This window comes from Oncorhynchus keta, chromosome 7 (genome assembly GCF_023373465.1).
Source record: "Oncorhynchus keta strain PuntledgeMale-10-30-2019 chromosome 7, Oket_V2, whole genome shotgun sequence".
Lineage (NCBI taxonomy): Eukaryota > Metazoa > Chordata > Actinopteri > Salmoniformes > Salmonidae > Oncorhynchus > Oncorhynchus keta.
In genome coordinates, this window is record NC_068427.1 from 19,932,757 (window position 1) to 19,951,585 (window position 18,829).

Here is an 18,829-nt window from a genome sequence, read left to right on the forward strand (position 1 = left end):
CTCAGGCTCTCAGAGGAGATGGAAGAGACGTAGAGAGTAATCAGGCTGTGTGTGTGTGTGTCAGGGAGAGCGAGAGAGCGAGAGCGAGAGAGAGAGAGAGAGAGAGAGAGAGAGTAGAATGTGTGTCTGTGTTCAGTCATACCAAATGAAGAATAACGGAGAGACTGAGGAGGTTTGTTTGTTGTGAGAGTGATTGTGCACGCTTACCGTCCCGCTCTCTTTCGCTCTCAGGGCGAGCACGGGGTCCAGTGTCAGACCAGTCACCTCGTAGACGAAGACGCTTCACTGGGGGTTGCCGCAGCTGTGGACACACACACAAAATATTAAGCATAGTTAAAAATAGCCATGGCACAGTCCCAGTCACTCCCCCACACAGGAAAACAGGCCTAGAGCCAGGGACCTGGTCACCCAACACTGGTGCCTTAACTCCTCCCATGGGGACGGATAGAGAGAGGGACAGCTAACTTCAGGAGAGAGAGATGAAGAGAGAGCGAGAACGTGGGAGACAGAATCACAACTGTGTGGAGAGATAAATAAATAGAGCGGGGGGGTGAGAGAAGGTAAAGAGCTGAGGGGAGAGGAGAAAAAGACAGGCGAGATAGTGAGAGGGCTGAAGGTGTGACAAAGAGTTGCACAAGTAGGGTTGCAGGAGTAAGATTATGGGTGGAGAAAGAGAGCATTAGAGAGAGGTAAAAAGATTCCTTGGCAGGCCCTACAGTCCCCGATCTGGTTTATTTCGGTGGGGTGAGTGGTGGAACATTGCCTACGTCGGTAGCTGTATTTAGAAAGGCATGCGGGAGCAGAGCCGGGTGACAGTTGAGACAGCTGAGGAGACTGGCACCGTGATCTAGCACATCCAGAAAAACTGCTTCCCCCCAAGCCCTTACTCTTTACTTGGCCCACGTCCTTAGAGACTGTGTTTGTTTGCGGGAGTGTGTGTGTGTGTGTGTGTGTGTGTGTGTGTGTGTGTGTGTGTGTGTGTGTGTGTGTGTGTGTGTGTGTGTGTGTGTGTGTGTGTGTGTGTGTGTGTGCACCACTGAGTTTATGAGCAGAATATTTTCTTGTCTTCCTTCCCCTGGAATCTAGTGTGTGATCCTTTGCTCATCTCCTTTTAATTTGATTTTCCCTCTTAATCCTCCTGTTCCCTCTCTTTCTTCCTTCCTTCCCCTCTGCCTCACTCTTTATGTCCTTCCTCAGGCCTGTCAGGGTTGTTTGTTCCTCTCACTGCACCAGCTGCCACCGCACAACACATTAACAGGAGATGCCCTGAGAGCACTTCAGTCACTCAACACAAAGCCAGCTATGTCTGTTTACAATCACCATCCCCTTGGTTTGAGAGTGGAGGGGGAGCTAACATTCAGGGTTGGGTAGATTACTTTCTAAATGTAATCCATTACAGTTACTAGTTACCTGTCGAAAATGTTCATTAGTAACTTAACTTTTGGATTACCAAAACCCAGTAACATAATCTGATTATATTCCATTACTTTTAGATTACTTTCCACTTAACAGGCATTAGAAGACACAAATGTATGCTACCAACTGAACGTCATGCCACTGTCAGTCCACTGGTCACAAAAACAATGATTGGTAGGCAGCTTAAACGTCTTCAATTCAACCATTATGGGGTTAAAATACACGTTTAGATCTGTGAACATCCACCCACAACAACCACAATCCGTAAGGCGCAAATAGCTAAATGAGAGAACAGCATGGTGATTCACATCAATGCGCTATCTAGATATCAATAATAAGTGATATCCGTATCACCGTAGACTACAACACTGATGTCATCCTTACCTCCGAGCGTTTATTCAGGTTGGATCATCTTTGAATGCTGACAGCAGTCTCACCATTGGAAGGCATAGGTTGGACTGGAGCCTACAAAGCCTATTCCTGCTCCGTTCCCACAATCAATCCAACACATTTGGTGTGTCTTCATAGTGGTCTCTGACTTGTGGTCAGACTCGCTCAGGTGGAACAAACTTAAACGTGTGCCTTTTTTAATGCTGATTTGAATGTCATGCCAAAGTTTTCCCCCCGCAAACGTTCTTTCTGAATTTAAAGTAATCCTCGAGGTAATCATCTAGTTTTTCAAAGGTATCTGTAATCTCATTACAATATTTTTGCTGGTAACGTAACGGTTTACATTTAAAAATGTGTTTGTAATCCATTACATGTAATCCATTACTCCCCAACCCTGCTTACATTAGAAGCCTATGTCTTGTCTGGCCATGTGTGTGTTTATGCTCCCAGAAAAGTCCCATATGGACAATAAACAACATGGTACCATGATAAAATCCCCCACTGACTCATGTAATTGCTCTTGAATGTTTTTAACACACAGAAGGAGAGTGTAAAAATACTGAAGTACGTATACCCACTTTCACAGAGGGGCAAACACAGTGTGTGTGTATCCTAGCCTGGCTGTGCATAGAGAAGTATACACCTTTCATATTTAACAAACTAAAATGGTGGCGTCTCTTCCCTCCTCTCCTCACCTCCTCCCTCCTCTCCTCGGATGGGCCCTTCAGCTCTCGGGCCTGGTCATTTTTGGGATCAAACAGGTAGATATAGTCTGAAGAATAGCTGACCAGCACCTCCTGTCCATCTCCACTGTAGCAGAGCGACGTCACGCGACATAACTTGTTGGACAGGTGGGCGGGGACAAAGCGCACACACATGCCAGTCGTTCCACGGCCCATGTAGTTACCTGAGGGAGGGGGGCAGAGAATTTAGTGAGACAGTCAGAGGCAAGTAGGGGGGAACGACATGGGGCAGAGTTAAACTAAACAAAGTCAGTAGTAGCGCAACTCCAAATGTTTCTATTATTTAACCTTTATTTTAACAGGAAAGACATATTGAGATCTCTTTTACAAATGTGCCCTGTATATACACATTAGACCCTAACTATATCTATCTATCTATCTATCTATCTATCTATCTATCTATCTATCTATCTATCTATCTATCTATCTATCTAATCTATACACATTAAAATACAAAATCACAGTCATGGGAACTACAAATTAAATATCACAAATCACCCAGAAAACAGTCCCCAATCAATAATTTTAATTTGCCCGAACATCAAGATGAAATGTATTTTGAATTTTGTTCCAGCAATACGGTGCATTAAAACTAAAAGCAGATTTACCCAGCTCGGGGGAGACCGTAGGAACCTCAAGAGTTAACCAATCCTGTGAACGGATTAGGCAACTCCGGTATCTATACTTCAACAGCAAAGTTAGATAAGACGGAGAGACGGACGTTTATGAAGTATGGGCATGTAAACAATTAGGGAGTAATGTAGAGATCTACGGATCTTTAGTGAAGTCCAGCCTATCTTTTGATACAGGATGCAGTGATGAGTATCAAAACTGCCACTTGTAACAAAACGAAGGGCACTATGGTAGACGGCATCCAAAGGTTTAAGAGTAGTAGCAGCTGCACTTTGATAAATAATATCACCATAATCAAGAACAGACCAAAAGGTTGACTGAATAACCTGCATCGTACTGCTAAGAGAAAGGCACAATCTGTTTCTGTAGAAGAAGCCAACATTAAATCTTAACTTCTTAACCAGCTCATCTATGTTTTTTAAACGTCAAACCCATGTCAATCCTAATGTCTAAGTATTTATATGCAGGAACACCTTCGGTTGGAGAACCGAGAGTTTGAAAACAACATGCATTTCACTCGTTCGATGACGTTGGCTCCAATGGTTAAGGTTAGATCCTAGATTCTGTCTGTCTCCCACAATGACAGAGCATTCAGAGACGCATCCCAAAGGATGCCAGACCAACACAGCCCAGCCATCTAGACGAGAGTGCGCTCAATGGAACAGACATTCATCTTTCTCTAGCCCACAGGGCGATGGCAGCACTGAGACAGGCACAGACAGACAAGACAGCCTCTAGTGCATTGCCCTTATCTGTCAACCCAAAGACCTGGCTGCCACAGTGTACTGCTGCACTCTGGAATAAGTGAAAAGCAGTTGCAGGTGCTGGAGGGATGGTGTCTCTATGATCCAGTAGTATGGGTGATTGCACTGTCCCAACAGCAGAGTGGACAGGAGTATAGATATATCCATAGATACACCGATAGAATAATACAATATGACAGGGGATTGTTGACAAACTGATCTTCCAGTCCATGAAATATCTATTGATAAAAATTCAGACAGACAGTTGTACAACAAAGACACACAGACATACGCAGAGCGAGAGAGATATATTTGGATAGAACTAAATGAGAGGACAGAGTTGTTTGTTACCCGTAGCCCTGGTGCCCAGCATGCGTCTGTCGTAGATGCGTACTGAACTATCGGAGCAGCCCACCGCCAGGTAATAGGGCACTAGCGGACAGATGGAGATAGACGTTGCCGCCCGCCGACAGTTTATCAAGATGTCCTGGTGAGAGGAAGAGAACGTAAACAACAACAGACTAGTTGGCTAAAATCAGACAAGCCGGCAAGGTGTGATATAATATACAAATAAGAAGATAAAATAATAAAGGATGTGCTGACAAATACAAGAGGCCAAATAATAGACCAATAAAGAAAAACAAAAAGGAATGAGAGATAAGTGCTGATTGTTGTTGTTCTTGGTTTGTTTTTTCACGTTCAAAAATGTAAAAAAAATCCCTTCCTTACGTCTTTGCAGTCCTCTTTAGTGCAGCTGGTCTTCATGCGCAAGTCGAACCAGCGCACGGTGCCGTCCTCCCCACACGACAGGAACGTGTAGGGGTCGTTGGGTACCGTCATAATCTAACAGCAGAACAGGAGGAGAGAGCGCAGCAAGAGGTGGAGGGAAAGAGAGAGAGAGAAAGGTGGGAGGACATGTGAAAAAATAAACAATGTTTGCATAGCTCCCTCAACCTATTTTAAATTAGCCACACACAAAAATAAATCCTTGTGTACAGTACCTCATAGGCTGTGCCGTAGTGGCAGGTGAACTGGCACTGCCTGTTGATGTCGGGGCTCTTCTCTGTGTGGGTGTAGTAGATGATACCATCCCCAGAGCACGAGATGATCTGCTGATCACTGGTCTGAGGCATGAACTTAGCACTGAAGATGTTTGCCCGGTGACCCGACCGTATGGTTGCCTTAACCTGAGGAGAGTTTCAGAGAGGAGAGTGTGTAGCAAGTTGCAGTGGTGTGTGTGGTTGGCTCTGTTGTATACATAGGAAATGAAGGACATATGAAATCGGTGTTACACATTTTTAAGTTAAATGGACTCTTCTGGGAGTTATCTTAACACTCAAGAGAGTTAATACACTCCCTGGAGTTCATTGGGACGGAGAACTTTTAACTCCATTAAGAGTAACCAGAGACGCAGTTAAATCTATGGAGTTATTCACAGATGTGGGAGAGGCCTCTGTCATATTTCCCAGCAGGGTCTGTTGCAGGTAGATTTTTATTAATTGTTTCTTTCAAAATCGGTGTTTTCGCATGTACATAGATTATTTTTTTTAAATCTACACAATTCTTTTCTTCAAAACGAATCCAATCTGTAATTGGTTGGATTTATAGCAACCGTTAGTGAGATAGTGAGTATACGTAGCCTTGATGTACACTACTTGACCAAAAGTATGGGGACAACTACTCGTCAAACATCTCATTACAAAATCATGGGCATTAATATGGAGTTGGTCCCCTTCACTGCTATAACAGCCTACACTCTTCTGGAAAGGCTTTCCAATAGATGTGGAACCTTGCTGTAGGGACTTGCTTCCATTCAGCCACAAGAACATTAGTGAAGTCGGGCACTGATATTGGGAGATTAGGCCTGGCTTGCAATCGGCATCCTAATTCATCCCAAAGGTGTTAGATGGGGTTACGGTCAGGGCTCTATGCAGGCTAGACAAGTTCTTCCACACTGATCTCGACAAACCATTTCTGTATGGGCCTTGCTTTGTGCACGGGGGGCATTGTCAAGCTGAAACAGAAAAGGGCCTTCCCCAAACTGTTGCCAATGTTGGAAGCACAGAATTGTCTAAAATGGCATTGTATGCTGTGGCGTTAAGATTTCCCCTCACTGGAACTAAGGGGCCTAGCCCGAACCATGAAAAACAGCCCCAGACCATTTTTCCTCCTCCACCAAACTTTTCAGGTGCTTTTACACCTGCATTGTTTGCTGTTTGGGGTTTTAGGCTGGGTTTCTGTACAGCACTTTGAGATATCAGCTGATGTACGAAGGGCTATATAAATAAATTTGATTTGATTTGATTTACAAACTTGGCACTATGCATTTGGGCAGGTAGCACTTTCCTGGTATCTGCCAAACCGTGATTCGAAGCGTGATTCATCACTCCAGAGAACGCGTTTCCACTGCACCAGAGTCCAATGGCGGCGAGCGTTACACCACTCCAGCCAACGCTTGGCATTGCGCATGGTGATGTTAGGCTTGTGTGCGGCTGCTCGGCCATGGAAACCCATTTCATGAAGCTCCCGAAGAACAGTTATTGTGCTGACGTTGCTTCCAGAAGCAGTTTGGAACTCAGGACTGAGTGTTGCAACCGCTTCAGCACTCGGAGATCCAGTTCTGTGAGCTTGTGTGGCCTACCACTTTGCGGCTGAGCCGTTGTTGCTCCTAGACGTTTCCACTTCACAATAACAGCACTTAGAATTGACCAGGGCAGCTCTAGAAGGTCAGAAATCTGAAGAACTGACTTGTTGTAAAGCATCCTATGATGGTGCCACGTTGAAAGTCACTAAGCTCTTCACTAAGGCCATTCTACTGCCAATGTTTGTCTATACACCTGTCAGCAACGGGTGTGGCTGAAGTAGCCAAACCTATTAAGTTTGAAAGGGTGTCCACTAGAGGTTGACTGATTAATTAGAATGGCCGATTAATTGGGGCCGATTTCAAGTTTTCATAACAATCGGTAATCAGCATTTTTGGACACCGATTATGGCCGATTACATTGCACTCCATGAGGAGACTGCGTGGCAGGCTGACTACCTGTTATGCGTGTGCAGCAAGAAGCCAAGGTAAGGTGCTAGCTAGCATTAAACATATCTTATAAAAAACAATCAATCTTAACATAATCACTAGTTAACTACACATGGTTGATGATATTACTAGTTTATCTAGCTTGTCCTGCGTTGCATATAAACAATGCGGTACCTGTTAATTTATCATTGAATCACAGCCTACTTCGCCAAATGGGTGATTTAACAAGCGCTTTCACGAAAAAAGCACTGTTTGTTGTTGTGTCACTTCTCTTGCGTTCATTGCATGCAGAGTCAGGGTATATGCAACAGTTTGGGCCGCCTGGCTCGTTGCGAACTAATTTGCCAGAATTTTACCTAATTATGACATAACATTGACGGTTGTGCAATGTAGCAGCAATATTTAGACTTATGGATGCCACCCGTTAGATAAAATACGTAACGGTTCCGTATTTCACTGAAAGAATTAACGTTTTGTTTTCGAAATGATAGTTTCCGGATTTGACCATATTAATGACCTAAGGCTCGTATTTCTGTGTGTTATTATATTATATTTAAGTCTATGATTTGATACAGCGGTCTGACTGAGCGGTGGTAGGCAGCAGCAGGCTCGTAAGCATTAATTCAAACCGCACTTTACTGCGTTTGCCAGCAGCTCTTCGCTGTGCTGTTTATGACTTCAAAGCCTATCAACTCCCAATATTAGGCTGGCAATACTAAAGTACCTATTAGAACATCCAATAGTAAAAAGTATATGAAATACAAATGGTATAGAGAGAAATAGTCCTACAATAACTACAACCTAAAACTTCTTACCTGGGAATATTGAAGACTCATGTTAAAAGGAACCACCAGCTTTCATATGTTCTCATGTTCTGAGCAAGGAACTTAAACGTTAGTGTTTTTACATGGCGCATATTGCACTTTTACTTTCTTCTCCAACACCTTGTTTTTGCATTATTTAAACCAAATTGAACATGTTTCATTATTTATTTGAGACTAAATTGATTTTATTGATGTATTATATTAAGTTAAAATAAAAAGTGTTCATTGTTCATTCAGTATTGTTGTAATTGTCATTATTACAAATATATATATATATTTTAAATCGGCCGATTAATCAGTATCGGCCTTTTTTGGTCCTCCAATAATCGGTATTGGCGTTGAAAAATCATAATCGGTCGACCTCTGGTGTCCACATACTTTTGTACATATAGTGCATTGTATTTTCTTCCCTACTATGACAAGCATTCTGAATGCAAGTTGTGAATGATCTCTTCCTGCAAGTTGACTTCCACAGAAATGTGATATCACATCGCAAACCACAAATAATTTGACACATTAAGAAATATTAAAATAAGGCTTTACACTCTTATAACTCAAAGGAAATAAACTGGAGAAATGCACTCTGCTGTAGATTATTGTTAATTCAAAACAACACAGAAATGTGCAAAATGGCAAGGGAGTTGATTAAAAACAACACTGAAAATAGTAAAATGTCAATTGGGAGTTAAATTTAAGCAATTCTGAGAATTGGATATTTACTCCATTTAATGTCATTTTTAACTCCAGAAATATCCACATAATGACCAGAGTAGTGGGGGTGGGACCATATAACACCCAAAATAGTGTTACATTTACATAAAATGTAAAGCTTTAAGATGTAACTTTTTGTGAGGGGCGACCAAGTTCACATCAAAATGTGAGCTATAAATCTGTCATTCTACTTGAAAGCAAGTCTAAGAAGTGGTAGATCTGTTCTATGCGCGCTATTTCTATGCTTCTGGTTCTTAAGTTTTTGCATCTTTTACTTTTGGTTTTGTACACCAGCTTCAAACAGCTGAAAATACTATATTTTGGGTTATTGAAAAGGTATTTCACAGCAGTACAATGATTCTCTACAATTAATTATCAGGTAGAACAGAAACCCAGCAAGCTCCGGACCTCATAGGGTAAGAGCTGTATACCCATGCTCCACACTATATTTGCTTGCTTTGTCACATAAACTGACGAAATGGCGGAGAGATATCTGCATATTGCACCTTTAAGTGATTGTATAATAATTGTAAAATATAAGAGGGCTGAAAAAGGTTTACTTAATGCAAACCCGGGCACTGAAAAAAATCAAGCCAGCGCTTAATTGACCCAGGTCCTCAAGTTTCATATCAACACAAGAGACAGACATTGCTGATTTTGATGTTTAAGAATCCCTCCACAGCCAATTTATTTGACTGTTGATTCGGGTGATAGGAGGTGTTTGACATCTAACCACTGTCTGGTTTTTTCTTTGTCCGTATTTATCGGCAAGACAGATCTTTCAGCAGGCATATTTAAAAAAATATATATATTTATTTTATCTTTATTTAACTAGGCAAGTTAGATAAAAACAAATTCTCATTTTCAATGACAGCCTAGGAACAGGGGCAGAACGACAGATTTTTACCTTGTCAGCTCGGGGATTCGATCTTACAACCTTTCGGTTACTAGTCCAACGCTCTAACCACTAGGCTACCTGCTGGTTACTAGTCCAACTCTCTAACCACTAGGCTACCTGCTGGATACTAGTCCAACGCCCTAACCACTAGGCTACCTGCTGGTTACTAGTCCAACGCCCTAACCACCTAGGCTACCTGCTGGTTACTAGTCCAACACTCTAACCACTAGGCTACCTTCTGGTTACTAGTCCAATGCTCTAACCACTAGGCTACCTGCTGGTTACTAGTCCAACGCTCTAACCACTAGGCTACCTGCTGGTTACTAGTCCAACGCTCTAACCACTAGGCTACCTGCTGGTTACTAGTCCAACGCTCTAACCACTAGGCTACCTGCTGGTTACTAGTCCAACACTCTAACCACTAGGCTACCTGCTGGTTACTACCAACGCTCTAACCACTAGGCTACCTGCTGGTTACTAGTCCAACTCTCTAACCACTAGGCTACCTGCTGGTTACTAGTCCAACGCTCTAACCACTAGGCTACCTGCTGGTTACTAGTCCAACTCTCTAACCACTAGGCTACCTGCTGGATACTAGTCCAACGCCCTAACCACTAGGCTACCTGCTGGTTACTAGTCCAACGCCCTAACCACTAGGCTACCTGCTGGTTACTAGTCCAACACTCTAACCACTAGGCTACCTTCTGGTTACTAGTCCAATGCTTACCTGCTGGTTACTAGTCCAACGCTCTAACCACTAGGCTACCTGCTGGTTACTAGTCCAACGCTCTAACCACTAGGCTACCTGCTGGTTACTAGTCCAACGCTCTAACCACTAGGCTACCTGCTGGTTACTAGTCCAACACTCTAACCACTAGGCTACCTGCTGGTTACTAGTCCAACGCTCTAACCACTAGGCTACCTGCTGGTTACTAGTCCAACTCTCTAACCACTAGGCTACCTGCTGGATACTAGTCCAACGCTCTAACCACAAGGCTACCTGCTGGTTACTAGTCCAACGCTAACCACTAGGCTACCTGCTGGTTACTAGTCCAACGCTCTAACCACTAGGCTACCTGCTGGTTACTAGTCCAACGCTCTAACCACTAGCCTACCTGCTGGTTACTAGTCCAACGCTCTAACCACTAGGCTACCTGCTGGTTACTAGTCCAACAATCTAACCACTAGGCTACCTGCTGGTTACTAGTCCAACGCTCAAACCACTAGGCTACCTGCTGGTTACTAGTCCAACGCTCTAACCACTAGGCTACCTGCTGGTTACTAGTCCAACGCTCTAACTACTAGGCTACCTGCTGGTTACTAGTCCAACGCTCTAACCACTAGGCTACCTGCTGGTTACTAGTCCAACGCTCTAACCACTAGCCTACCTGCTGGTTACTAGTCCAACGCTGGCTACCTGCTGGTTACTAGTCCAACGCTCTAACCACTAGGCTACCTGCTGGTTACTAGTCCAACGCTCTAACCACTAGGCTACCTGCTGGTTACTAGTCCAACGCTCTAACCATTAGGCTACCTGCTGGTTACTAGTCCAACGCTCTAACCACTAGGCTACCTGCTGGTTACTAGTCCAACGCTCTAACCACTAGCCTACCTGCTGGTTACTAGTCCAACGCTCTAACCACTAGGCTACCTGCTGGTTACTAGTCCAACGCTCTAACCACTAGGCTACCTGCTGGTTACTAGTCCAACGCTCTAACCACTAGGCTACCTGCTGGTTACTAGTCCAACGCTCTAACCACTAGGCTACCTGTCACCACAATATAATGAGCACCAATAAAGCACTCTCTCTATAAATCCATTATCATTTAACCCAGGACGATCCTGTTGTTATAACACAGTTAGCTACATGATGTTGGTGATTGTAAGGTCATCAGGTTCATCTGTATACAACAGAACTGGATTCAAATACTATTTCAAAATACACTTTTTGAACCCAGGTCTGGTATACAGTACATCAGACTCTAGCTCTCCTTACCTTTCTGTTGTATGGGTTTGTGATGACCAGGTTGGTATCGTCTGACCCTGACAGGATGTACTCCCCTGTATCGTTCCAGGATATGGTATTGACCTGATTGGGACAAAATACAATGTGTGAGTTCACTCCCTGCACACATAACAATATTGTTACAACGTCTACAACTGTGGATATTCCTAAACCAATCTAAGGTGTAACATCTGAATGTGTCACTGTCCCTCAAATCAAATAGGTAACCAGGCGAACGTTCACCAAATTAGAAACATGGAACTAGAATGGAACGAAAGGCGATTAAGGCCTTCTCTATGCGTGTCTTTGCCTAGATCATTATTTCACACCTCCTCCCCATCCACCCCCCAATTCCCAAATAGTCTTTCTGGGTGACTTAATCCCCTGTCGTGTCTTATTTTCCCTTCCTTGTCGAGCAGATTTAAAACACTTTAAATGGTATTGCATTTTCACAGAACGGCTGTAATTTCGGAGAAACTGCTCACATCACTGTCTGGTAAAATACATTATCTTAATAAGAGTGGTGTGTTATGTGCTAAAATAACACACGTCTGCTGTAACTAGATATATGGTTGATGGTTTAGATTAGAAAGAGACACACACAACACTATACAGACATACAGACACAAAAGGGAGCTCATTCTAAATGTGGGGGACGATGTCATGCATGCATTGGAAACAGACAGATTATCTTTCACTGATAAAGAACACGAATGTCTCTCCAAAGGGGGTAAGAATGTTTTCCTGTTGTCACCACTCTGCTAACACCGTATGTCAGTGGTGGCCAAGACACAATACAGCCACGCTATTAAATACTACACTGCTGTGAAATGGTATCAACCTAGAAAAGCACAACATTTTATGTTACAGAAAAGTATTGTACAAATGTAGGCCTAGATTGTTCAATAAATAGGCTATTCATTGAAAACTGTTTTTAAATCGAGAACTGGTTAATTAAAATATATATATTTTTATTGTATTTTTTTTATTTCACCTTTATTTAACCAGGTAGGCTAGTTGAGAACAAGTTCTCATTTGCAACTGCGACCTGGCCAAGATAAAGCATAGCAGTGTGAACAGTGTTACACATGGAGTAAACAATTAACAAGTCAATAACACAGTAGAAAAAAGGGGGAGTCTATATACATTGTGTGCAAAAGGCATGAGGAGGTAGGCGAATAATTACAATTTTGCAGATTAACACTGGAGTGATAAATGATCAGATGTCATGTACAGGTAGAGATATTGGTGTGCAAAAGAGCAGAAAAGTAAATAAATAAAAACAGTATGGGGATGAGGTAGGTAAAAATGGGTGGGCTATTTAGCGATAGACTATGTACAGCTGCAGCGATCGGTTAGCTGCTCAGATAGCAGATGTTTGAAGTTGGTGAGGGAGATAAAAGTCTCCAACTTCAGCGATTTTTGCAATTCGTTCCAGTCACAGGCAGCAGAGAACTGGAACGAAAGGCGGCCAAATGAGGTGTTGGCTTTAGAGATGATCAGTGAGATACGGATGCTACGGATGGGTGTTGCCATCGTGACCAGTGAACTGAGATATAAGGCGGAGCTTTACCTAGCATGGACTTGTAGATGACCTGGAGCCAGTGGGTCTGGCGACGAATATGTAGCGAGGGCCAGCCGACTAGAGCATACAGGTCGCAGTGGTGGGTGGAATAAGGTGCTTTAGTGACAAAACGGATGGCACTGTGATAAACTGCATCCAATTTGCTGAGTAGAGTGTTGGAAGCAATTTTGTAGATGACATCGCCGAAGTCGAGGATCGGTAGGATAGTCAGTTTTACTAGGGTAAGTTTGGCGGCGTGAGTGAAGGAGGCTTTGTTGCGGAATAGAAAGCCGACTCTAGATTTGATTTTCGATTGGAGATGTTTGATAGGAGTCTGGAAGGAGATTTTACAGTCAAGCCAGACACCTAGGTACTTATAGATGTCCACATATTCAAGGTCGGAACCATCCAGGGTGGTGATGCTGGTCAGGCATGCGGGTGCAGGCAGCGAACGGTTTAAAAGCATGCATTTTGTTTTACTAGAGTTTAAGAGCAGTTGGAGGCCACGGAAGGAGTGTTGTATGGCATTGAAGCTCGTTTGGAGGTTAGATAGCACAGTGTCCAAGGACGGGCCGGAAGTATATAGAATGGTGTCGTCTGCGTAGAGGTGGATCAGGGAATCGCCCGCAGCAAGAGCAACATCATTGATATATACAGAGAAAAGAGTCGGCCTGAGGATTGAACCCTGTGGCACCCCCATAGAGACTGCCAGAGGACCGGACAGCATGCCCTCCGATTTGACACACTGAACTCTGTCTGCAAAGTAGTTGGTGAACCAGGCAAGGCAGTCATCCGAAAACCGAGGCTACTGAGTCTGCCGATAAGAATATGGTGATTGACAGAGTCGAAAGCCTTGGCAAGGTCGATGAAGACGGCTGCACAGTACTGTCTTTTATCGATGGTGGTTATGATATCGTTTAGTACCTTGAGCGTGGCTGAGGTGCACCCGTGACCGGCTCGGAAACCAGATTGCACAGCGGAGAAGGTACGGTGGGATTCGAGATGGTCAGTGACCTGTTTGTTGACTTGGCTTTCGAAGACCTTAGATAGGCAGGGCAGGATTGATATAGGTCTGTAACAGTTTGGGTCCAGGGTGTCTCCCCCTTTGAAGAGGGGGATGACTGCGGCAGCTTTCCAATCCTTGGGGATCTCAGACGATATGAAAGAGAGGTTGAACAGGCTGGTAATAGGGGTTGCGACAATGGCGGCGGATAGTTTCAGAAATAGAGGGTCCAGATTGTCAAGCCCAGCTGATTTGTACGGGTCCAGGTTTTGCAGCTCTTTCAGAACATCTGCTATCTGGATTTGGGTAAAGGAGAACCTGGAGAGGCTTGGGCGAGTAGCTGCGGGGGGGCGGAGCTGTTGGCCGAGGTTGGAGTAGCCAGGCGGAAGGCATGGCCAGCCGTTGAGAAATGCTTGTTGAAGTTTTCGATAATCATGGATTTATCGGTGGTGACCGTGTTACCTAGCCTCAGTGCAGTGGGCAGCTGGGAGGAGGTGCTCTTGTTCTCCATGGACTTTACAGTGTCCCGGAAGCTTATGGAGTTAGAGCTACAGGATGCAAATTTCTGCCTGAAGAAGCTGGCCTTTGCTTTCCTGACTGACTGCGTGTATTGGTTCCCGACTTCCCTGAACAGTTGCATATCGCGGGGACTATTCGATGCTATTGCAGCCCGCCACAGGATGTTTTTGTGCTGGTCGAGGGCAGTCAGGTCTGGAGTGAACCATACACTGCTCAAAAAAATAAAGGGAACACTAAAATAACACATTGCTCCTCCTTGCACAAAGGCGGAGGTAGCGGTCCTGCTGCTGGGTTGTTGCCCTCCTACGGCCTCCTCCACGTCTCCTGATGTACTGGCCTGTCTCCTGGTAGCGCCTCCATGCTCTGGACACTACGCTGACAGACACAGCAAACCTTCTTGCCACAGCTCGCATGATGTGCCATCCTGGATGAGCTGCACTACCTGAGCCACTTGTGTGGGTTGTAGACTTCGTCTCATGCTCCCACTAGAGTGAAAGCACCGCCAGCATTCAAACGTGACCAAAACATCAGCCAGGAAGCATAGGAACTGAGAAGTGGTCTGTGGTACCACTTGCAGAACCACTCCTGGGGGTGTCTTGCTAATTGCCTATAATTTCCACCTGTTGTCTATTCCATTTGCACAACAGCATGTGAAATTTATTGTCAATCAGTGTTGCTTCCTAAGTGGACAGTTTGATTTCACAGAAGTGTGATTGACTTGGAGTTACATTGTGTTGTTTAAGTGTTCCCTTTATTTTTCTGAGCAGTATATATATATATATATATATATATTCCTAATGTAAATTAGCTTCAGAAAGTATTCGTACCCCTGTTGTGGTACAGCCTGAATTCAAAATAGATTCAATATATTTTTTTCACACCCATCTACACACACACAAGTACCCCATAACAACATGTTTTTGCACATTTATTTAAAATTAAATGCAGAAATATTGAATTTATATAAATATTCACACCCCTGAGTCATACATGTTAGAATACCCTTTGACAGTGATTACAGCTGTGAGTTTTTCTGGGTAAGTCTCTAAGAGCTTTGCACACCTGGACTGAACAATATTTAAACAATATTCTTTAAGAAATTATTTAAGCTCTGTCAAGTTGGTTGTTCATCCTTGCTAGACAGCCATTCCTTGCAATAGATTTAAGCCGGTTTAAGTCAAAACTAACTAGGCCACTCAGGTAAGCAACTCCAGTGTAGATTTTGGTAAGCAAACTGAAGCTGGTTTTACTCTAGGATTTTGCCTGTTCTTAGCTCTATTGCGTTTATTGTTATCCTAAAAAACTCCCTAGTCCTTACCGATGACAAGCATACCCATTACATGATGCAGCCACCAACCTTGCTTGAAAATATGAAGACTGGTACTCAGTGATGTGTTGTATTTGTATTCAGGACATAAAGTTAATTTCTTCTTAAATTTTTTTGCAGTTTTACTTTAGTGCAATGTTGTTGATCCATCCGCCGTTTCGCCTACCACAGACATTAAACTCTGTAACTGATTTAAAGTCACCATTGGCCTCATGGTGAAATCCCAGCGGTTTCCTTCCTCTCCGGCAACTGCGTTAGGAAGGACACCTGTATCTTTGTAGTGACTGGGTGTACTGATACAACATACACAGTGTTATTAATAACTGCACCATGCGCAAAGGGATAATCAATGTCTGCTTTAAAAAAAAAATCCATCTACCAACATCCATTTACCATTTGTAAACATTTCTAAAAAATATAATTCCACTTCGACATTATGGGATATTGTGTGTAGGCCAGTGACACAAAATCTCAATTTAATCCATTTTAAATAACACAACAAAATGTGGAAAAAGTCAATGGGCGTGCATCATTTCTGAAGGCACTGTAATTCTATAAAGTTCTAATGCTAGTAATAGCCGAAACACATTCCAATTCATGTCATGTAAATGATGTTCAGTGCTTCAAGCCAAGCACTCGTCATGTCCACCCCTCTCTCTTGCTCTCCCCACACCCGTGAAATTTCAGTGGCATCTCGGCCCTGCACTTATCTGACCAATCAAACATGTAAAGAACGATCTTACCAGTTCCACAGCCAAGATGCTCTATCGGCGCTAATTGGGGGAGTGAATGAATGAGCTAAATATAAAAACGATGTTGATTTAACTGGTTAAAAAAGGAACAAAAAAATAACTATATGAACTGTAACTTTTCTTTGGTTAGAACCAGCTCAGAACTTCATTTTCTTGTCAGAACGGAGCAAAAAATGAATAGAGTTCTGCTCACAATGGAAAAATAATTCTGGTTCCAACCCCTGCCACAACAGCCATCTTTTTTGTTCAAGCAGACTGTAGCTTGACCTTAATAAAGGCCTATCCTATCACTTGCATTAAACATTCTTCTGCATGTTGTGTTGTATACGGATACTACTACTTGTGGGAATTATGTGTGTCTGTCAGCCCTGACCACTCAGTGTGCCACCTTCTGCTGTCCAGATGCCCCTGGCTGCCCAGGTCCCTACCTCCCTCCACTCCCCAGCCTCAACCCGACTCAACCAGAGGGTTATACTACAAAGTAGGATCAATGAATTAGCCAAATAACTTGCCTAAATATTCTGAAATTACTTTTTATTTTTTAGAAAGGGAAACTTGAAATAGCCATGGTCTAACTGACTCAACAACCAAAAACACATTTCTAAGTTTAGCTTTCTTAAATGAACCAGAAAACCAATAGTTATTTTCGGTTATTTATCCAAGTTAAATGGCTAACGCATTGATCCTGCTTTATAGTATACCCCTCTGGTCCTTCAGTCAGACTAGTCTAATTCTGAATAAGTCTGAAACCAAACCCTACAGTGGTTTCTTCTCTTAGCCCCAGTACCTTCTATGTTGTAGATCTATAGGAAGAAGAAAGTTGTGAGTAGGAACAAGGGCAAGGGGCTGTTTAAGAAATTGGTATTTTAGTCAAATAAGTGTAATAATAGTCCACATGACAATACAGTATGTATTAGTCTATTTCTGATATCCAATACTTGTGTACAGTATGTTATCTACAGAGTAGATCTAAATGTATCTCTTCCATCATACTTTTTCAACATCTGGCAATACAGGTTGTGTTGGGATTCGAGAAACTGAAAAGTGATGGCCCCCAGCACCAAACACAACATCTTGTCACTCGTACGGGCACAATAGGGGTTGTGAGTGAGAATGGCACAAGTGACACTCCTCAATTACTTCCACGACTTCAGGTCTCCAAAATGAGAGAGAGGACATTAGTGACAGACAGGACCTCGGGGAGAGAGACAGGGGCTGGTGATACAGGAAGCGGAGCAACATTTAAAAATGGCTTCCTTTCGTCTTCTTGTCGATGTGCATCTTTCATATGAGAAAGTCAGAGTAGGTGGGTGTGATATGCCATCAACTCCAAGCTACTGGTTTGAGAGAATGGAGCTAACGAAATTAGACAGCCGTCGCTAGGGCAATTATGTGTATGTATGTAGCCTACAATCTGGGAATATTGCAGTAAATTGTATCAAATCAAATCTAATTTGTCACATACACATGGTTAGCAGATGTCAAATCAAATCAAATTGTATTTGTCACATACACATGGTTAGCAGATGTTAATGCGAGTGTAGCGAAATGCTTGTGCTTCTAGTTCCGACAATGCAGTAATAACCAACAAGTAATCTAACTAACAATTCCAAAACTACTGTCTTATACACAGTGTAAGGGGATAAAGAATATGTAGATAAGGATATATGAATGAGTGATGGTACAGAGCAGCATAGGCAAGACACAGTAGATGGTGTCGAGTACAGTATATACATATGAGATAGGTATGTAAACAAAGTGGCATAGTTAAAGTGGCTAGTGATACATGTATTACATAAGGATGCAGTCGATGATATAGAGTACAGTATATACGTATGCATATGAGATGAATAATGTAGGGTAAGTAATATTATGTTAATGCAACTGTAGCGAAATGCTTGTGCTGCTGGTTCTGACCATGCAGTAATATCTAACAAGTAATCTAACAATTTCAAAACAACTACCTCATACACACACAAGTGTAAAAGGAATGAATAAGAATATGTATATAAAAATATATATGGATGAGCGATGGCCGAACGGCATAGGCAAGATGCAGTAGATGGTATAGAGTACAGTATATACATTTGAGATGAATAGTGTAGGGTATGTAAACATTACATAAAGTGGCACAGTTTAAAGTGACTAGTGATACATTTATTACATCCAATTTTTTATTATTAAAGTGGCCAGAGGTTGAGTCAGTATGTTGGTAGCAGCCACTCAATGTTAGTGATGGCTGTTTAACAGTCTGATGGCCTGGAGATAGA

At 42.9% G+C, this 18,829-nt stretch overlaps 2 protein-coding genes and 1 long non-coding RNA gene across 40 annotated transcripts in view; all 3 read right to left on the bottom strand.

Moving 5' to 3' along the window:
- Positions 1-5,112, bottom strand: part of LOC118370588 (DDB1- and CUL4-associated factor 6-like) — a 40,702-nt gene extending 35,590 nt beyond the window's left edge. For 4 of the 6 annotated variants that reach the window (XM_035755641.2, XM_035755640.2, XM_035755638.2 and 1 more), the window contains exons 1-5: positions 4,927-5,110; positions 4,655-4,768; positions 4,277-4,412; positions 2,502-2,713; positions 208-301 (exon numbers count right to left, since the gene is read on the bottom strand). In XM_035755641.2, coding sequence (XP_035611534.1) covers positions 208-301; positions 2,502-2,713; positions 4,277-4,412; positions 4,655-4,768; positions 4,927-5,058 — 688 coding nt within the window. In that variant the 5' untranslated portion in view covers positions 5,059-5,110. Of the gene's footprint in view, positions 1-207; positions 302-2,501; positions 2,714-4,276; positions 4,413-4,654; positions 4,769-4,926 lie in introns of all 6 variants that reach the window. The other 2 variants (XM_035755637.2, XM_035755642.2) reach the window with 1 other exon arrangement.
- Positions 5,113-9,433: 4,321 nt separating this feature from the next.
- LOC127931077 (uncharacterized) lies at positions 9,434-11,154 on the bottom strand. Of its 33 annotated transcripts, XR_008139715.1 has the most exons (6): positions 10,924-11,154; positions 10,846-10,884; positions 10,700-10,777; positions 10,427-10,543; positions 10,117-10,194; positions 9,636-9,819 (listed from the first exon to the last, which is right to left on the bottom strand). It is a non-coding gene; the product is annotated as an uncharacterized LOC127931077 (long non-coding RNA). The 33 variants fall into 33 exon arrangements; XR_008139727.1 differs by lacking the exons at positions 10,700-10,777; positions 10,846-10,884 and adding an exon at positions 10,273-10,350 and having other exon boundaries at positions 10,117-10,233; positions 10,466-10,543; XR_008139723.1 differs by lacking the exons at positions 10,700-10,777; positions 10,846-10,884 and adding an exon at positions 10,273-10,311 and having other exon boundaries at positions 9,636-9,702; positions 10,117-10,233.
- Positions 11,155-11,364: 210 nt separating this feature from the next.
- The window catches only part of LOC127931269 (DDB1- and CUL4-associated factor 6-like), a 37,450-nt gene continuing 29,985 nt past the window's right edge, over positions 11,365-18,829 (bottom strand). Inside the window, exon 3 of the mRNA XM_052523312.1 lies at positions 11,365-11,478. Within this exon, the coding sequence (XP_052379272.1) occupies positions 11,365-11,478 (114 nt within the window). The remainder of the gene's footprint in view (positions 11,479-18,829) is intronic.